The 13,620-nt window shown below is 34.6% G+C and overlaps 1 protein-coding gene across 3 annotated transcripts in view; it reads right to left on the reverse strand.

The window, feature by feature from the left end:
* Adgrg7 (adhesion G protein-coupled receptor G7) overlaps positions 1-11,721 on the reverse strand; it is a 60,145-nt gene extending 48,424 nt beyond the window's left edge. Inside the window, exons 1-2 of one of the 3 annotated variants that reach the window (XM_078044371.1) lie at positions 11,392-11,721; positions 11,235-11,251 (exon numbers count right to left, since the gene is read on the reverse strand). In XM_078044371.1, the coding sequence (XP_077900497.1) occupies positions 11,235-11,251; positions 11,392-11,511 (137 nt within the window). In that variant the 5' untranslated portion in view covers positions 11,512-11,721. Of the gene's footprint in view, positions 1-11,234; positions 11,252-11,378 lie in introns of all 3 variants that reach the window. The other 2 variants (XM_078044370.1, XM_040268286.2) reach the window with 2 other exon arrangements.
* Between the last annotated feature and the right edge of the window lie 1,899 nt (positions 11,722-13,620).

Genomic DNA, 13,620 nt, shown 5'->3' on the forward strand with positions numbered 1-13,620 from the left:
GAATGACTCTACACCTTGTTTGTAGAAGTAAACAACCACCATCTTCCCAACACAACCATAAGGCAAAAATTGGTAAATAATTTATATATGCCAACTTATCAAATTAAATCAGGAGCACATGGATATGGGAGTGTCACAAGTCACATCAGGAATGCCTGTCACAGAAGCTTATCACCCTCACCAGATCCAACCCCTTCACCCAAGACCCATAAAAAAAAAAAAGAGTCCCTTAAGCCTGGACACAGCAGCACCCTGACCCTGTCAGCTGGTCACCCACCATGGCTCATGCCATGCCTGGGAAAATAATCACAAGGATAAATCTTCAGTCCTGCCCCTTCGGGTTTCAACATAGAGCAGTTTCTCTTGCCCACAAGGATGACACACAGCTTAATCTAAGCTGACACCTTGAGCTGACACTCTGAAACTGAAACTGCTATCCACCAGGGCCCTCCGCCTTGAGAACTCTGCAAAACTGGTTCTTTAAAACTCTTAGATGACCATCTATGATGACTCTTTGACTATGTGCATTGACATTCCTCTTTGCTTGTTATTCTTGGCACAGCATTCTAAAATCCTGTGGTTATCTAAATCCCTTTAAGGCTTTCTTTAATGTGTGTGTGTGTGTGTTGTGATATATATTATATATATGTATGTATGTAAATATATATACACACACATATATGTATATATATATAATTTTTGAAATATGATGTATGACTTGAGTGTTATAGATATTAGAAATTAAGATTGGAATAGAATAAAAGAACTTGTGACTGCCTGGCTTATGTATCAGGTGACCCATGAGTATTTGATGAATTGTCACTGCTGAAAGTGGTAGAGTTTGTAAATTTATTGTTATTCAGTAAATTTTGACATTGTGGAAAGATACAAGTGTCTATATTAATGCCACAGCACATTAGCAATACTATGGATACCATAAGCATTTTTTGTTTTTTATAGCACTGGGGATTGAGTCTTTCACATTCTAAACAAGCACTGTACACTGTGCTATAATCCCAGCTCTTTTAATTTTAATTTTGAGAGAAGGTCTCACTTAGTTACCCAAGCTGGTCTCAAACTTCTGATCTTCTTGCCTCTGTCTCCCAAGTTGCTAGAATTACAGGTATGTAACATTATACCAAGCTCAAAAGACATATGTGAAAGATAAAACACCTTGACCAAGGAGATTAGAATCCCCTGAGAAAGAGGAAATTATACAGATGGGAGATAGATAGACAGACAGACTGAACAAGTTAATGTGAAATAACTACTTCTAGAACACAAAGGAGAAATATTGAGGTCAAAGGTAACCTAAACCCAACAGGACATTCCAGAAGAGGTGATATTTGAGTTGGATTTTAATATTAAATCAACAAAAGCCAGATGAAAATGGGAGACCCAAGTAGGCAAAATCACAAAAACATAGAAAGTTTTGATGTGTCAAGAAAACAGAAAAGAGATTAATATTCAGCATTAGTTCTATGTGTGAACAATAGGAGGACATCAGCTGGACTGGGAAGGGCCTTTAGACCATACCAAGGAGATTTCATCCTGGAGGAATAAAGAGAGGTCTTCAACAGGGAGTGACATAAAGGCCCAAAAAAGCATTAAACATAAAAAAAATCGCACTTAATCAAAATTAGAAACTGCTGTTCATCCAAAGGCACTGCTAAGAAAATAGAAACAGAAGCTACAGACTGGGAGAAGATATTTTCAATGCATGTACATGACAAGGAGATTGTATACGGAACTGTAAATAAGAATCATTAATCAACCTATAAGTTAGAATTGTAATTTTGTAAACTGTAAAGAATATACATTAATCATAAGAAATACAAAATTCCACCTTTTCAGGGCAAAATACTTGAATAATAACTTCATAAGAGAAGCTGTAGTGACAGGCAATTGGCACATGAAACAACTGCTTGGCATCTTTGTCACAGGAGAAACCCAAATCACAGTCATGGTGAAATACCATTTCAGGCCCCACTTGAATAAACAAATAGATCAAGAGAAGAGAATAGTGTCCATAAGTAGACTCACAAGTGTAGCCAACTGATCTTTGACAAAGGAGCCAGTAGAGTTCAATGGGAAAAGACGTCGCTTCCACAAATGCTACATGTCCACAAATGAAAAATGAATCTAGACCTAGACTTCCATCTCTTACAAAAATCATCTCAAAGGGGATCACAGACCTAACATAAAATGTAAAACTATAAAACTAGAAGATAGCAGAAGAATATCCAGGTGACCTTAGGTGTAGCCATGAGTTTTTAGGTACAATATATATATATATATATATATATATATATATATATATATATATCTCATAGATAACTTATAGATATAATGTATATATATTATGAAGTTGTTTATCCTTCCATCATAGTTTATACTATTGTCATATCAAAGATGATCAATTTGTAGCATTTACATGTAGAATTTTTTACTACTAATTCAATTATTTTTTAATATATTTACTTTATTTATTTTTATGTGGTTCTGAGGATCGAACCCAGTGCCTCACATGTGTGAGGCAAGCTATCAACCACTGAGCTATAACCCCAGCCCCTCAATTATTTTAATGGCTATAGTTCTATTTAGTTTTTTTTTTCTTTTTTGGGAGGGTAATTTTAGGTCATGTATATTTACTTAGACAATTGTCATTTGACATAAGATTTATATTATCTGGGATAAAGTTTTCTATGATATTTTCTTATTATTTTGTTTAAATCCTACCTTTTGCTGTTGTGACCCTTCTTTTTGTGCCTATTGCTTAATTATGCCATTTCATTTGGATGAATCTTGCTAGAGATTTATCTACTAAAATTTATTTTTTCAAAAAAAACTAGTTTTTTATTTAGTTGATCTTTACTCTTGTTTCTTTTATTGTCATCCCATGAATTTTCTTATTTTTATTATAATCAAATATTCTTTCTTAGAATTTGTTCCCTTTTTAACTTTTAAAGTTCAAATGCTTAAATCACTAATTTTCGATCTTTCTGGCTATTATATAGACTTAGAAGTGTCACTCTAAATACATTTTTAGTTGTGTCCAAGTTGTTACATAAAATGCTTCTATTGCAGTTTTGAACATTTTGTAATTCTCATTTGATTTCTTCTTTGAAATACTTAAATAATTTTGTTCTACTTATAACGTATTTTCTTGGTTATTTTATGCATTGCCACCTAAATTGTATTATATTATAGTTAAAAAGCATAATCATATGGCATTGATTCTTCAGTACCTACTGAGACCTTTTGAAAATAGTGTACTTTCTCCATATATTGTGGACATGCTAATATATGTCTACTATATCTTGTTAGATGTATTTTCATACTTCTGAATCCTAGTTTTCTCTATTTGATCAATCAGTTTCTCATATAAGGGTGTTAGATGGAAACATTCTGATTGTAAAACTGTATATTTATCTGTATAATTTTGTTCAGTGTTGCTTTATGTACTTTGAGTCTGTATTATTTGATGCATAAAAGCACAGGATTATGGATTCTTCCTGACTGGATTATTCTATCATTGAATCATAAAATTCATTCTTCATATTGTTCTTTACCTTAAAGCCTGTTTTCTGATTTTAATATTGCTAACTCAGTTTTCCATAATTTTATTTTTACCAACAATGTCATTAAATGTTAAATGTTTCTTGTTAAACTGTATTAGCTACATTTTGTTTTGCTTCAAAGATATCCAATATGACAATATTTCCTTAAGCAAATGAGTTTAAACATCTTAAGTTTGTGTTTGTCATTTCTACTGTTATTTTGTATTCATCCTTACTTTATTTTCCAATGATATTATTCATATTCTTTATTTCACTCTTTTCTAGCATTTTAGTATTTTTTTTAAATCTCCTGCAATATTAGTCTTTTGAAACACAGAAAACATCTATGACTATTTATATTTGCCAAAAAGTTTATCAGGTTTTTTTTTGCCTTCATATCTTATATTGTACACCTTCCCTGGATTCAATTTATTTCTTTCTTAATTTAATAACACAATTTAATAATGTTTTCATCTGGGGCCTGTAACTTCCCCACTCCCCCACAAGCTGGAATGTGCTTCCTGTCCCTGTGAATACACTGAAGCCACAACCTCTAGAGCTTACTCCAAGGCCTGCCCACCACTGTGTTATCAGGTTTTTTCTCTGAAAATTGTAATTGTAATTACAATTGAATAAATATATGTTATGAATAAATATATAATATTTATTATATATTTATTCATAACATGTAGATATTTGTAAGCAAGAAGAAAACCTATCCATGGCTATTCATTATGCCTTTTGCCCTAAAACTCATTTCTTAGGGAGTATTTTGACAACTCTTAGAAGAAGGGTCATGGCTAACCACAATGCAGTTGAATAGAAGGCACCTAACAAATATTTGCTGACTGGCTTCTTTGCCATTTGCATTCTGGTTGAAAATATCTAATCCAAGCTGGATTACCTACTCCACTGTCAGATTTGCATGTTTACCACCTTGTACTTATGCACTTTGAGACTCTAAAATTCCTAAATCATTCTTGAGATATAGCAAAAGTAGTACTGACATCATTAAGACTCCATTTTTTATATAAAGAAATCGGACTCAGAAAGATGAAGTGGATTCTTTGTAACTCATAAGTACTTTTCGAACTGTGGACTCAAGAAAGACATTAGCTATTCTTTAGCCCAACCCCTTATTCTACATAAAAGCTCATTGATTCGTGCAAGAGCAGCAATTAGCTGGTAGCCGAGCAGGGGCTGGACATGAATTTCCTTGCTACTGACCAAGGTGTTCCTGCTTCCTTCTCACAGTGCCTGCCTCTATCACACAGTGTAAGCAGCTTCTTCATTTACTTGCTGATTCACACACTAGAACACATTTAACAGCAGTATTTTTTCTTTTTAACATCAGCAAGATAATAATCATATTTCTGTACTTTGTTTTAAATTGTAATATATCAGCAATACCAACACTACATTCAATACTTTCATTACACATTTTGAAAGATTAAGTGCAGAACATACATGACACATACACTTATTGCTGCTTGAGAAGGTAACATAAAATAATATTAAAGACTCCAAAGGGAAAATATGAATTTCTTCTCCTAAACTAGACAAGATTAGAATCTGCTTTTGAAAAATATAGTTTAAATAGTTGGGAAATAAAAACATTTTCCTAGTAAAAGAAATTACACAAAGATCCTTTCTAGTGTTTCTCTCAGACCTTTGTAGTATAAAGTCCAGGCATCCATTTGTCCCAGACCAGGAATTTAAAATAAGTAGGTGGAAGATAAATTTAACCCTCAAATGAGAGGACAACATTTAGGAAAATACAGTTATTTTTAAGAAATAAACCCTAAAAGATGTATACAAATAAAATACATATATTGTTCATTTAAGGTAAAAGTTTTTCACCATTAACTATCTGGTTAAATATTTCGATTAACTTGTTAAATATTTTAATAAGCTTTCCCTGCTGGTGCAGTGTAGCATGAACATTGAAAAGCAAATACAGGAAGATCTGGCCATTCTTACAAGTCTTTCTGTTTCTGTTCTGAGCTAGTCAATTGAACTTAATGATTAAACCTACTATGGACTTTTGGTTTGATAACTTAAGTCTCAATCCAAAGGTCTGATTTAGGTCAATGGTATCTATTCCAAGTATAATTCAGGGAGTGGAAAAACTATGCTCTATATTGAATGATCTAAAAACTTAGAAATTATAGAATAGTAGCTTACACTTATTGAGTATTTATAATGTACTAGGCATCCTCTTAAACATTCAAATGCATTAGGTCATTTACTGCTCAGAGCAGCACTATGAGGCAGGATTTACTATTAACCTCATAAGGGGTCAGAAAACTGAGGCACAGAAATGTTGAGTAAGTTACTCAAAGTCACTCATTGGTAAGTGGCAGTATTGAGATTTACACTGAGGTAGTCTAGATTCAAATCCCCCTGACCCCACTCTTAAGCACACAGCCTTAACCACTATATCTATAAAGATCTTTAACAACATGCATCATCAGAGACCATCATGGGTGGTGACAATATCCAGAATTTCAAGTAAAAATATCTAACACCTGGAAACTCAGGAATAAACCACTAAGCCAAGAATCTAGCCTCTTGGTTTAAGACAGTGACTTTTAAATGGGATCAGCACTAAATGTCACTGTTCTGATATTAAAGTAATCCATGTTCTGATATTAAAGTAATCCTTGGTCAGTTACATAAAAAGATGTATCCCTCAAACAAGAATCCCTTCCCTTTCATAGAAACCACTGTTTTTCTTATTTAGAGGGTGGATATGTGAGGCAGCAAGAGAGATGAATGGTAAAGGAATAGAAGTGAGATTTTTTTTAACAGCAGAATTGAGACTGAGAAACACCACTGTGGGCTGAAACCCAGATTCCTCCATCCAAAAAAACACTTCTCTGAAGTGTTTTTTTAAACCCCAAATGCAACTGTCCTTCAGGAGTTAGATTTATTACTGAGATTAGCAGTATAGGAAGTACTGAAATCTAGAGAAATGAAAGCCAAGTATCCATGGACAGATTATTTTCTAAGAAACAATAAACTCTCCTTGACCTTTCCTGACAACTCACATTTTCTACTGAAGAATTATTAGTGTTATAAAATCTGGTTTTGCAGTTTGAGGCTATTTCAAACTACTGAAATCTCTTGTTAGGCTGAGGAACAGGTATGTTCTGTGGCAAGGAACAAAGGTTAGACTATCTGGAGAGAAGGAAATGAGACGCAAGTGAACAGGAAGTTCTTGGGCCAGAAGAAGTGTGGGATATGGTCAAATAAGGTGTAACAGCACTGCCAGTGTGTTTTGAGGTAAGACATTCTCTACTAATAGAGGTTAAGAAAACACCCCACTGACATTGTGATTATGAACATCTGTCTATATTTACAGTAGGCTTAGCTCAAGTTGGAAAATGTCAAAGGAAGGAAATATAATAAAGTCTAATTATATTTTCATTTTACTTTCATCATCAAATGTAATGGAACCCAAAACCCATGCTGCTTTTTGTGATACAAGCCTCTTGCTATGGAAAGCACAAAGCCAACAGAGACAGAGCACTTAGGCTTGCCCATTCTGAAAATACATCAGACGAGATGGATGTTTTTCTGTGGAGCATGCTCAATTTGAAAATTCCAGCCTATCTTGCAAAACTTAGATTTGCTCCAATATATAGGCATCCTACAACATTGCTGATCACAGGGTTAAACTAAAGAGGTCAATTGGAGAGATCTTAAGCAAAGAGTCCTAGAAATGGTGATATGGTGCATGGCTTGGAGTAGAGAAAGAAAACTAAAGTGATACCTTTCTTTAAAAAGTACAGAATTGTATTTCTTTTAATACTTTAAAAGACATTATAAGGAACAGGTGTTCCTCTCTTAACTATTTGACAATTCTTATTTCATGCTATGGACTGAATATTGTGTTCCCTTGTTAAAACTTTCCAATGTGAAGGTATTAGAAGTTGAAACTTTGAAAGGTGATTAGTTCATGAGGGTAGACCATGCCCAAATGTAATTAATGCCATTAAGGGCTGTACAGACAGAATTTTCCTTTGATACCATATAAGGATATAGCAAAAAGCCACCTTCTCTGAACGAGGAAACAGGCCTTTATCATATACTAACTCTCCCAATAACTTGATCTCAATACTTCTTAACCAATAGAACTGTGAGAAATAAATTTCTGTTGCTTATCATGCGTCAAGAAATAAGTTTCTATTGTTCCAGTAACCCAAATGGACTAAGCCCAGTTTCTGGTTGTCACATGAGTCTTCTGTTCACTCATTAATTATGTTTGGGCAGCTATCATGCAAGTCCTATTCTAAGTGTAGGGAATGCAGTTTAGTAAGTAGGCCCTCCTTCTCATGGAACTCTCATTCTAGAAATGGGGAAACAATTAACCAGTAAACAAGTTAAGTAAGAAATTATCCAGGATAAAAGCGATGACAAAAATGCATGTAAGACAGAGCAAAGAGGGTGATAACAGCCTGGGTGGGTAGTAAAGATCTCTTGAAGGAGGTGACACTCAACATGAGACCAAAATCATCAGAGAAAGAGCCATTCATGTGAAACTCTGGTGGGGAGTGTTCCAGGTAAATAGACATCATTAAAGAAGAACTTCAAGTCTAGACATTGCAAATGGATAGGTAGTCTTGTGCCTGGGAACATAGATGGAGAAAATTTTACACTTGGCAATATATCTCATCATGTCACTTTGGTTGAAAAAGATCATTTTTTTTTTAATGGTTCCATCAGTGGCATGTAGAAATGATGGACTTCTCCAATAATCCAGAAATAAATTTAACCTATTCCCACTTTTTCTGTAGGAAAGTTAAGATCACAGATACTAAAGTTAAAATGATCAAGTTCCAATCCACACCTAGCATTTGTCAACCCCTCTTAAACTGTGCAGTTTTAACAAGAGATCAATAAGGAAATAGGAACAGAATTTTAAAATACTTCTCTATACCTAGCATCCTAGAGACTATGTCTTGAAGTACTTGTTTGATATTTAAACCAATGATTCATTTTAATAAATAATTAGGAAAACTAACACTTAGAATGATTAGAGTTGAGCTCCTTCATGTCTTGATAGGTATTAGATGTTTGGATCTATGTGAATGTGAGAAATCTTTCCATTAAAAGCAGCCAATTATCAGGACGAATACTGCTAGGGATGCAATCTCTTTTGCTGTTCTTGGGTAGAAGATCAATGCAGACAAGTATAACTTAGCGAAGCTGAAGGAAGCACTTTGCATATCCTAGTACAAGGTGGCAAATCCATGACAGTTACTCAGCAGCCAAACATCTATGGACACCACTGAAGACTCAGTAAGCCTTAAAACTGAAGCATGACTACAAGCTACACTCTATACACTGCATTAATAATGTAGATCTCATTGACTTGAAGACAATCTTACTTCCCCAAAGAGCCTGACTTTGTCTAGCAAAACAACAGACTGCTCTGATTCTGCTGCTTACTGAACGTCTTTGTGAATTAGGTTTTTCAGCCACTGTTATTTCAAGAAGAAAAAATGAGTTAATTGATTCGGGTCTACCCTTGTCTTCTCTGTAGGAAAGTTAAGATCACAGATACTAAAGTTAAAAATGGTCAAGTTCAAATCCACACCTAGCATTTTCCAGCTATGTAAGCATGAAATATTCTCAAGAGCCTGAATTTCCCCCACTTGCAAGATAGAACATAATATCAACTATGTGAAATTTTTAGCACAATGCTTAGAATATAGAAAAAAATTTTTGATATTATAGGTCTTTTAATGATTAAATGCATAAATAGCATGCATATCATCATATTAGTGTTGGTCCCCTATGGTCAAATAACAGTAACTTCTCATTGAAATTTACTTAGGATTTTTTCTATTTTTTCACTAAGAAGCTATCACTTTCTAATGAAAAATAAAAATGAGGCATAATTTATACATCTGCTTATGTTAACAAAATTAATTTTGACTGCAATAAAATTACTTTATCCAAAATTTAACATGTATGCTTGTATACATTTTTTTCTGAATAAGACAATCATAGTTTTCATGAATTTCCCAGAGATATTCATGACCTTTATCCCTCTAAAAAAATAAAAAACAATATATTTCTATACCTAAGTAGAGGAACCAAAAGAAGAACATCCAAAAATTATAAGAAATGAGATGATGGGATGGAATGGAATGGAATAGGATGGGATGGGATGGGATGGAATAGGATGAGATGGGATGGAAAGAGGAGTAATAGACTGAAGGAAGTGAGTGGGAAAAAATGAAGCGGAATGGAACGAACACACTATGAATAAATAAAATGGACAAAGCAAATAACTACAGCAGATAGTACCAGTCTCCATCCTTTTCTTTAAACAAAAGTGATGACCCTCCCCTTTTCCATTGGGCTTAATAAAAAATTGAGGGATGTCCTCATATAAAGATTTAATTGGAAAATTCACAACAATGGAAAATTTAGTCTTTTATGAGGCGCCAGTATGTTTCTGCTGTTAGAAATGGAACATTTGTTACTCTATTCTTCCTTTGGGGTCTTAATCTTATTTTGTATTTATTTTAAGCAGCTCCCCCTGAGTCTTTGGATTTCATTTAATCTATCCCCCTCCCTGTCATTCTTCATGTTGTTTTTGCACTTTGGTCTTTGTTTTATTAGTTCTATTATAACTGTGTCCTTTTAAAATCACCTCAGTTTTTCCCTTTAAAACTAGAAGTTATAAATAAAGGAAAAGAAGATTTCTTAAATATTTACCCTTTAAATGAAGCTCATTGATTCAGCAAGCTTACCAGGGAGAAACATCTCTAGTTCACAATTTTTTAAAACCTGAAATAAACTATTTTACAAAACTTAAGCAAACAAAAGTACATTTTCCCCAAGTTTAAATATTATGTATTTCTTATCAATTCTTTTCCTAGTTCTCTAAATGATATTAATACAGTATTCTCCAAATATTATTCCCTGGGGCCAGAGGACTGCAGCCCATGTATTTGACCCCTTCTGTTCTCACTGGGGACCTTTGCAGTCATACACTATGCTCCTACAGCAGTCTGCTCAGAGGGCAGATGGCCTCTCTTCCTGCCTCTCCAGAATGGCATTAGTTGCCCCTATTTACTCAGTTTCATTAGAAATGTTCTCTATTTTTGAAAAAAAGCAGTGTTCCATGTATCTAACTTTGAACCCCCTTTTTGGAGAACCTCCACCACCCAAGGGCACAGCATAGAGATTGTTGTGAGCTCAGAGGGCTCTCCTTAATGCCATCGTCTCCCACACTCCTGCCCCTCCTAATGCCGTTTCACACATTAGCAATGTACACACCAGGAGACTAATAACTACATGTTGAATAACCAGGAAAATCATTTTAACATCTTAATTTTTAGTTGTTTTCTAACTACAAAAAGAGGAAAGAGGAAAGCCTGTATGCAAACTCTGAGGTCATTTTACTGACAACTCTATTGTTTATTTCTAAACATCCTTGTTGAAATGAAATTCTATTCTGCCCATGTTTGATTGGCTGTGCGTACCCATAACTATTTACCTTAATTGTGTAGAATTAAACAAATCCAAATGTATTATTAATGACTTTAATTATTACTCTTTAAGTCAGTCGGGAGTTAAAAGAGCATAAAAACTCAACTATGCCATTCTTCATGCTGCCTATTCACACACCGTGTGTATTTATACATACACAGCTGCCTGCTAGCCGTCGTTGACTCTTATATTTCATAATGGCAATGTGGTGGGCAGCCTTAGCCTGGACAAGCTACTCTCCAGCATTGTTATGTCAGGTGGCAAATGTCAGGGACAGAGACTCATGCCTTCTCTCTCTCAAAGTAAAACAAAACAGGGTGACATTACCTCTCTGGATCCTTATCACTGTCCTCCAGATGCCCAGTCCCAAAATGATGGCCGTCAGCAGCCCACATGCAACGGCTACCAGCACCCTGAGGTCACAGGGGCGGCAGCGAGCCATGGTAAAGGCACAGATCTACTTCTTGCTGAAAAGCAACTAACGTGTCTTCTCCTTGAACCAAGAACTTTAATAAGAAATTGTCCTAAAATATAAAGATGATTCGTCCTTTCAGTGATGGATCAGGAAGGTGTTTTTTCGATTTTTAGGAGTTTTGAGGTTAATCCAGAATGCAGTTCAAATCACCTAATAAAAGGTGCATATTCCACTTGCATTGTCCTCAACCTTCACTGAAGGAGAACATGAAAAACTGATTGATTGTAGTTACGGGTAAAAGAAGATAATGCAGGGCAATAAAGAAGGGGAGGGATTAGCTAAGAGGGTCAAAGTGTAAATAACCAGACAAGGAAGAGACTAAAGGAAGGGAACAAAAATGAAGGATCCAGAGAGGAAATCAGGAAGGCAGTGGAGCCTGGTGGTCAGCTACAGCTCAGCTTCCTGTGCTTTTGTTTTAGGAGGGTCCAGCACAGGTAGAGGAGCAGGGGCTTCAGGCCATGCACCTCTCTGTTGGGGAAATGAAGTATATTATCAAGGAGAGGACGGACAACAAGAGCTGTATGTGATTCTAGTGCTTGAAGTTTTTAAGGAGCCTACACATTAACAGCTGTAGTTGGTAAGTAGACATACTGGTTCAGGGGTGAGCTTTGCAAAGCACTAAAGCCCAGAATTACAACCCCTCTATCTTGGGCTTAAATGTACCTCCTAACCCATTCCCAAATTCATATTACATCTGAGTTCCTACAAACTGGTTTCTCTCTGGAGCTTCAGATTTAACTTTGCTGCCAGGATCCCAAGTTCTTCTTCTCACTCCTTACCTATCCCAGAATGAATGAATGAGTGAATGAGCACCCACCTCCTCTGAGTTCTGTTTATAGTGGACAGAATAGATGCTCTGGATGTTCCCTCCACTAATCAAAACCACATTTATTAAATGCCTTCAATATGTCAAGATCATTACGAGACATGGACAAGTCCTCAAAGAACTCATATTCCCTTAGGAATGAGATACAGAGATATAATACCTGGTAAGTAGTAACTATTAAGGTGAAAGATAATAAAGTATAGTTCCTACAGAATACTAAACCATTAATTCCTTTAGGGAGTATTTAGCAAGGTTTTACAAGATATATTTTACATTTAAGGTGATTTTTTTGTTGACTCCTAAACAACTATATATATATATATATATATATATATATATATATATATATATATGGTATATAACAACAAAAAGATCACCTTAAATATATTTTACATTTAAGGTGATTTTTTGTTGACTCCTAAACAACTATATATATATATATATATATATATATATATATATATATATATATATATATATGGTATATAACAACAAAAAGATCACCTTAAATGTAAAATACATCTTGTAAAACCTTGCTAAATACTCCCTAAAGGAATTAATGGTTTAGTATTCTGTAGGAACTATACTTTATATGTATATATACACATACCCCCCAGTCTCTTTAACACTCACTTTACACCTTTAGGGGACATGAGTATAAAGCCCTAACATTATCCAACTCTGGAGTTTAAGAAAAACACACTAATGTAGTACAAAATAAAAGGACTTAGAGGTACTGATGAAGTACAAATGAATGCAAGTCCATTATCTCAGTTATTGTGAATATGTTAAAAAAAATCTTTTTTATATATGTCTGCATGTTGTACACACAAAATGTCTGGAAGGGAACATAAAAAAATTTTCATGGAAATCTGGAGTGGAACAAACTTTTTAAAATGTTATATCCTGGGCTTGGGTTGTGGCTCAGCGGTAGAGCACTCGCCTAGCATGCCCGAAGCCCTGTCAATCCTCAACACTAAATAAAAATAAATAAACAAAATAAAGGCATTGTGTACAACTAAAAACTTGACGTTTTCCCTTGTGTGTGTGTGTGTGTGTGTATTTTGTTGTTGTTGTTACCAGGGATTGAACTCAGGTGCACTCTACCATATTTTGAATTAGATTACTCATTCAATAATAAAAATAAAAATTTTCAATAAATAATAGATCTGAGAAAAGGAATTAGCACCTAGTAGACACCTACAATATACCAAGTATGGTTTATATATACACACACACACCTACAACAT

This window comes from Ictidomys tridecemlineatus, chromosome 3 (genome assembly GCF_052094955.1).
Source record: "Ictidomys tridecemlineatus isolate mIctTri1 chromosome 3, mIctTri1.hap1, whole genome shotgun sequence".
Classification (NCBI taxonomy): Eukaryota; Metazoa; Chordata; class Mammalia; order Rodentia; family Sciuridae; genus Ictidomys; species Ictidomys tridecemlineatus.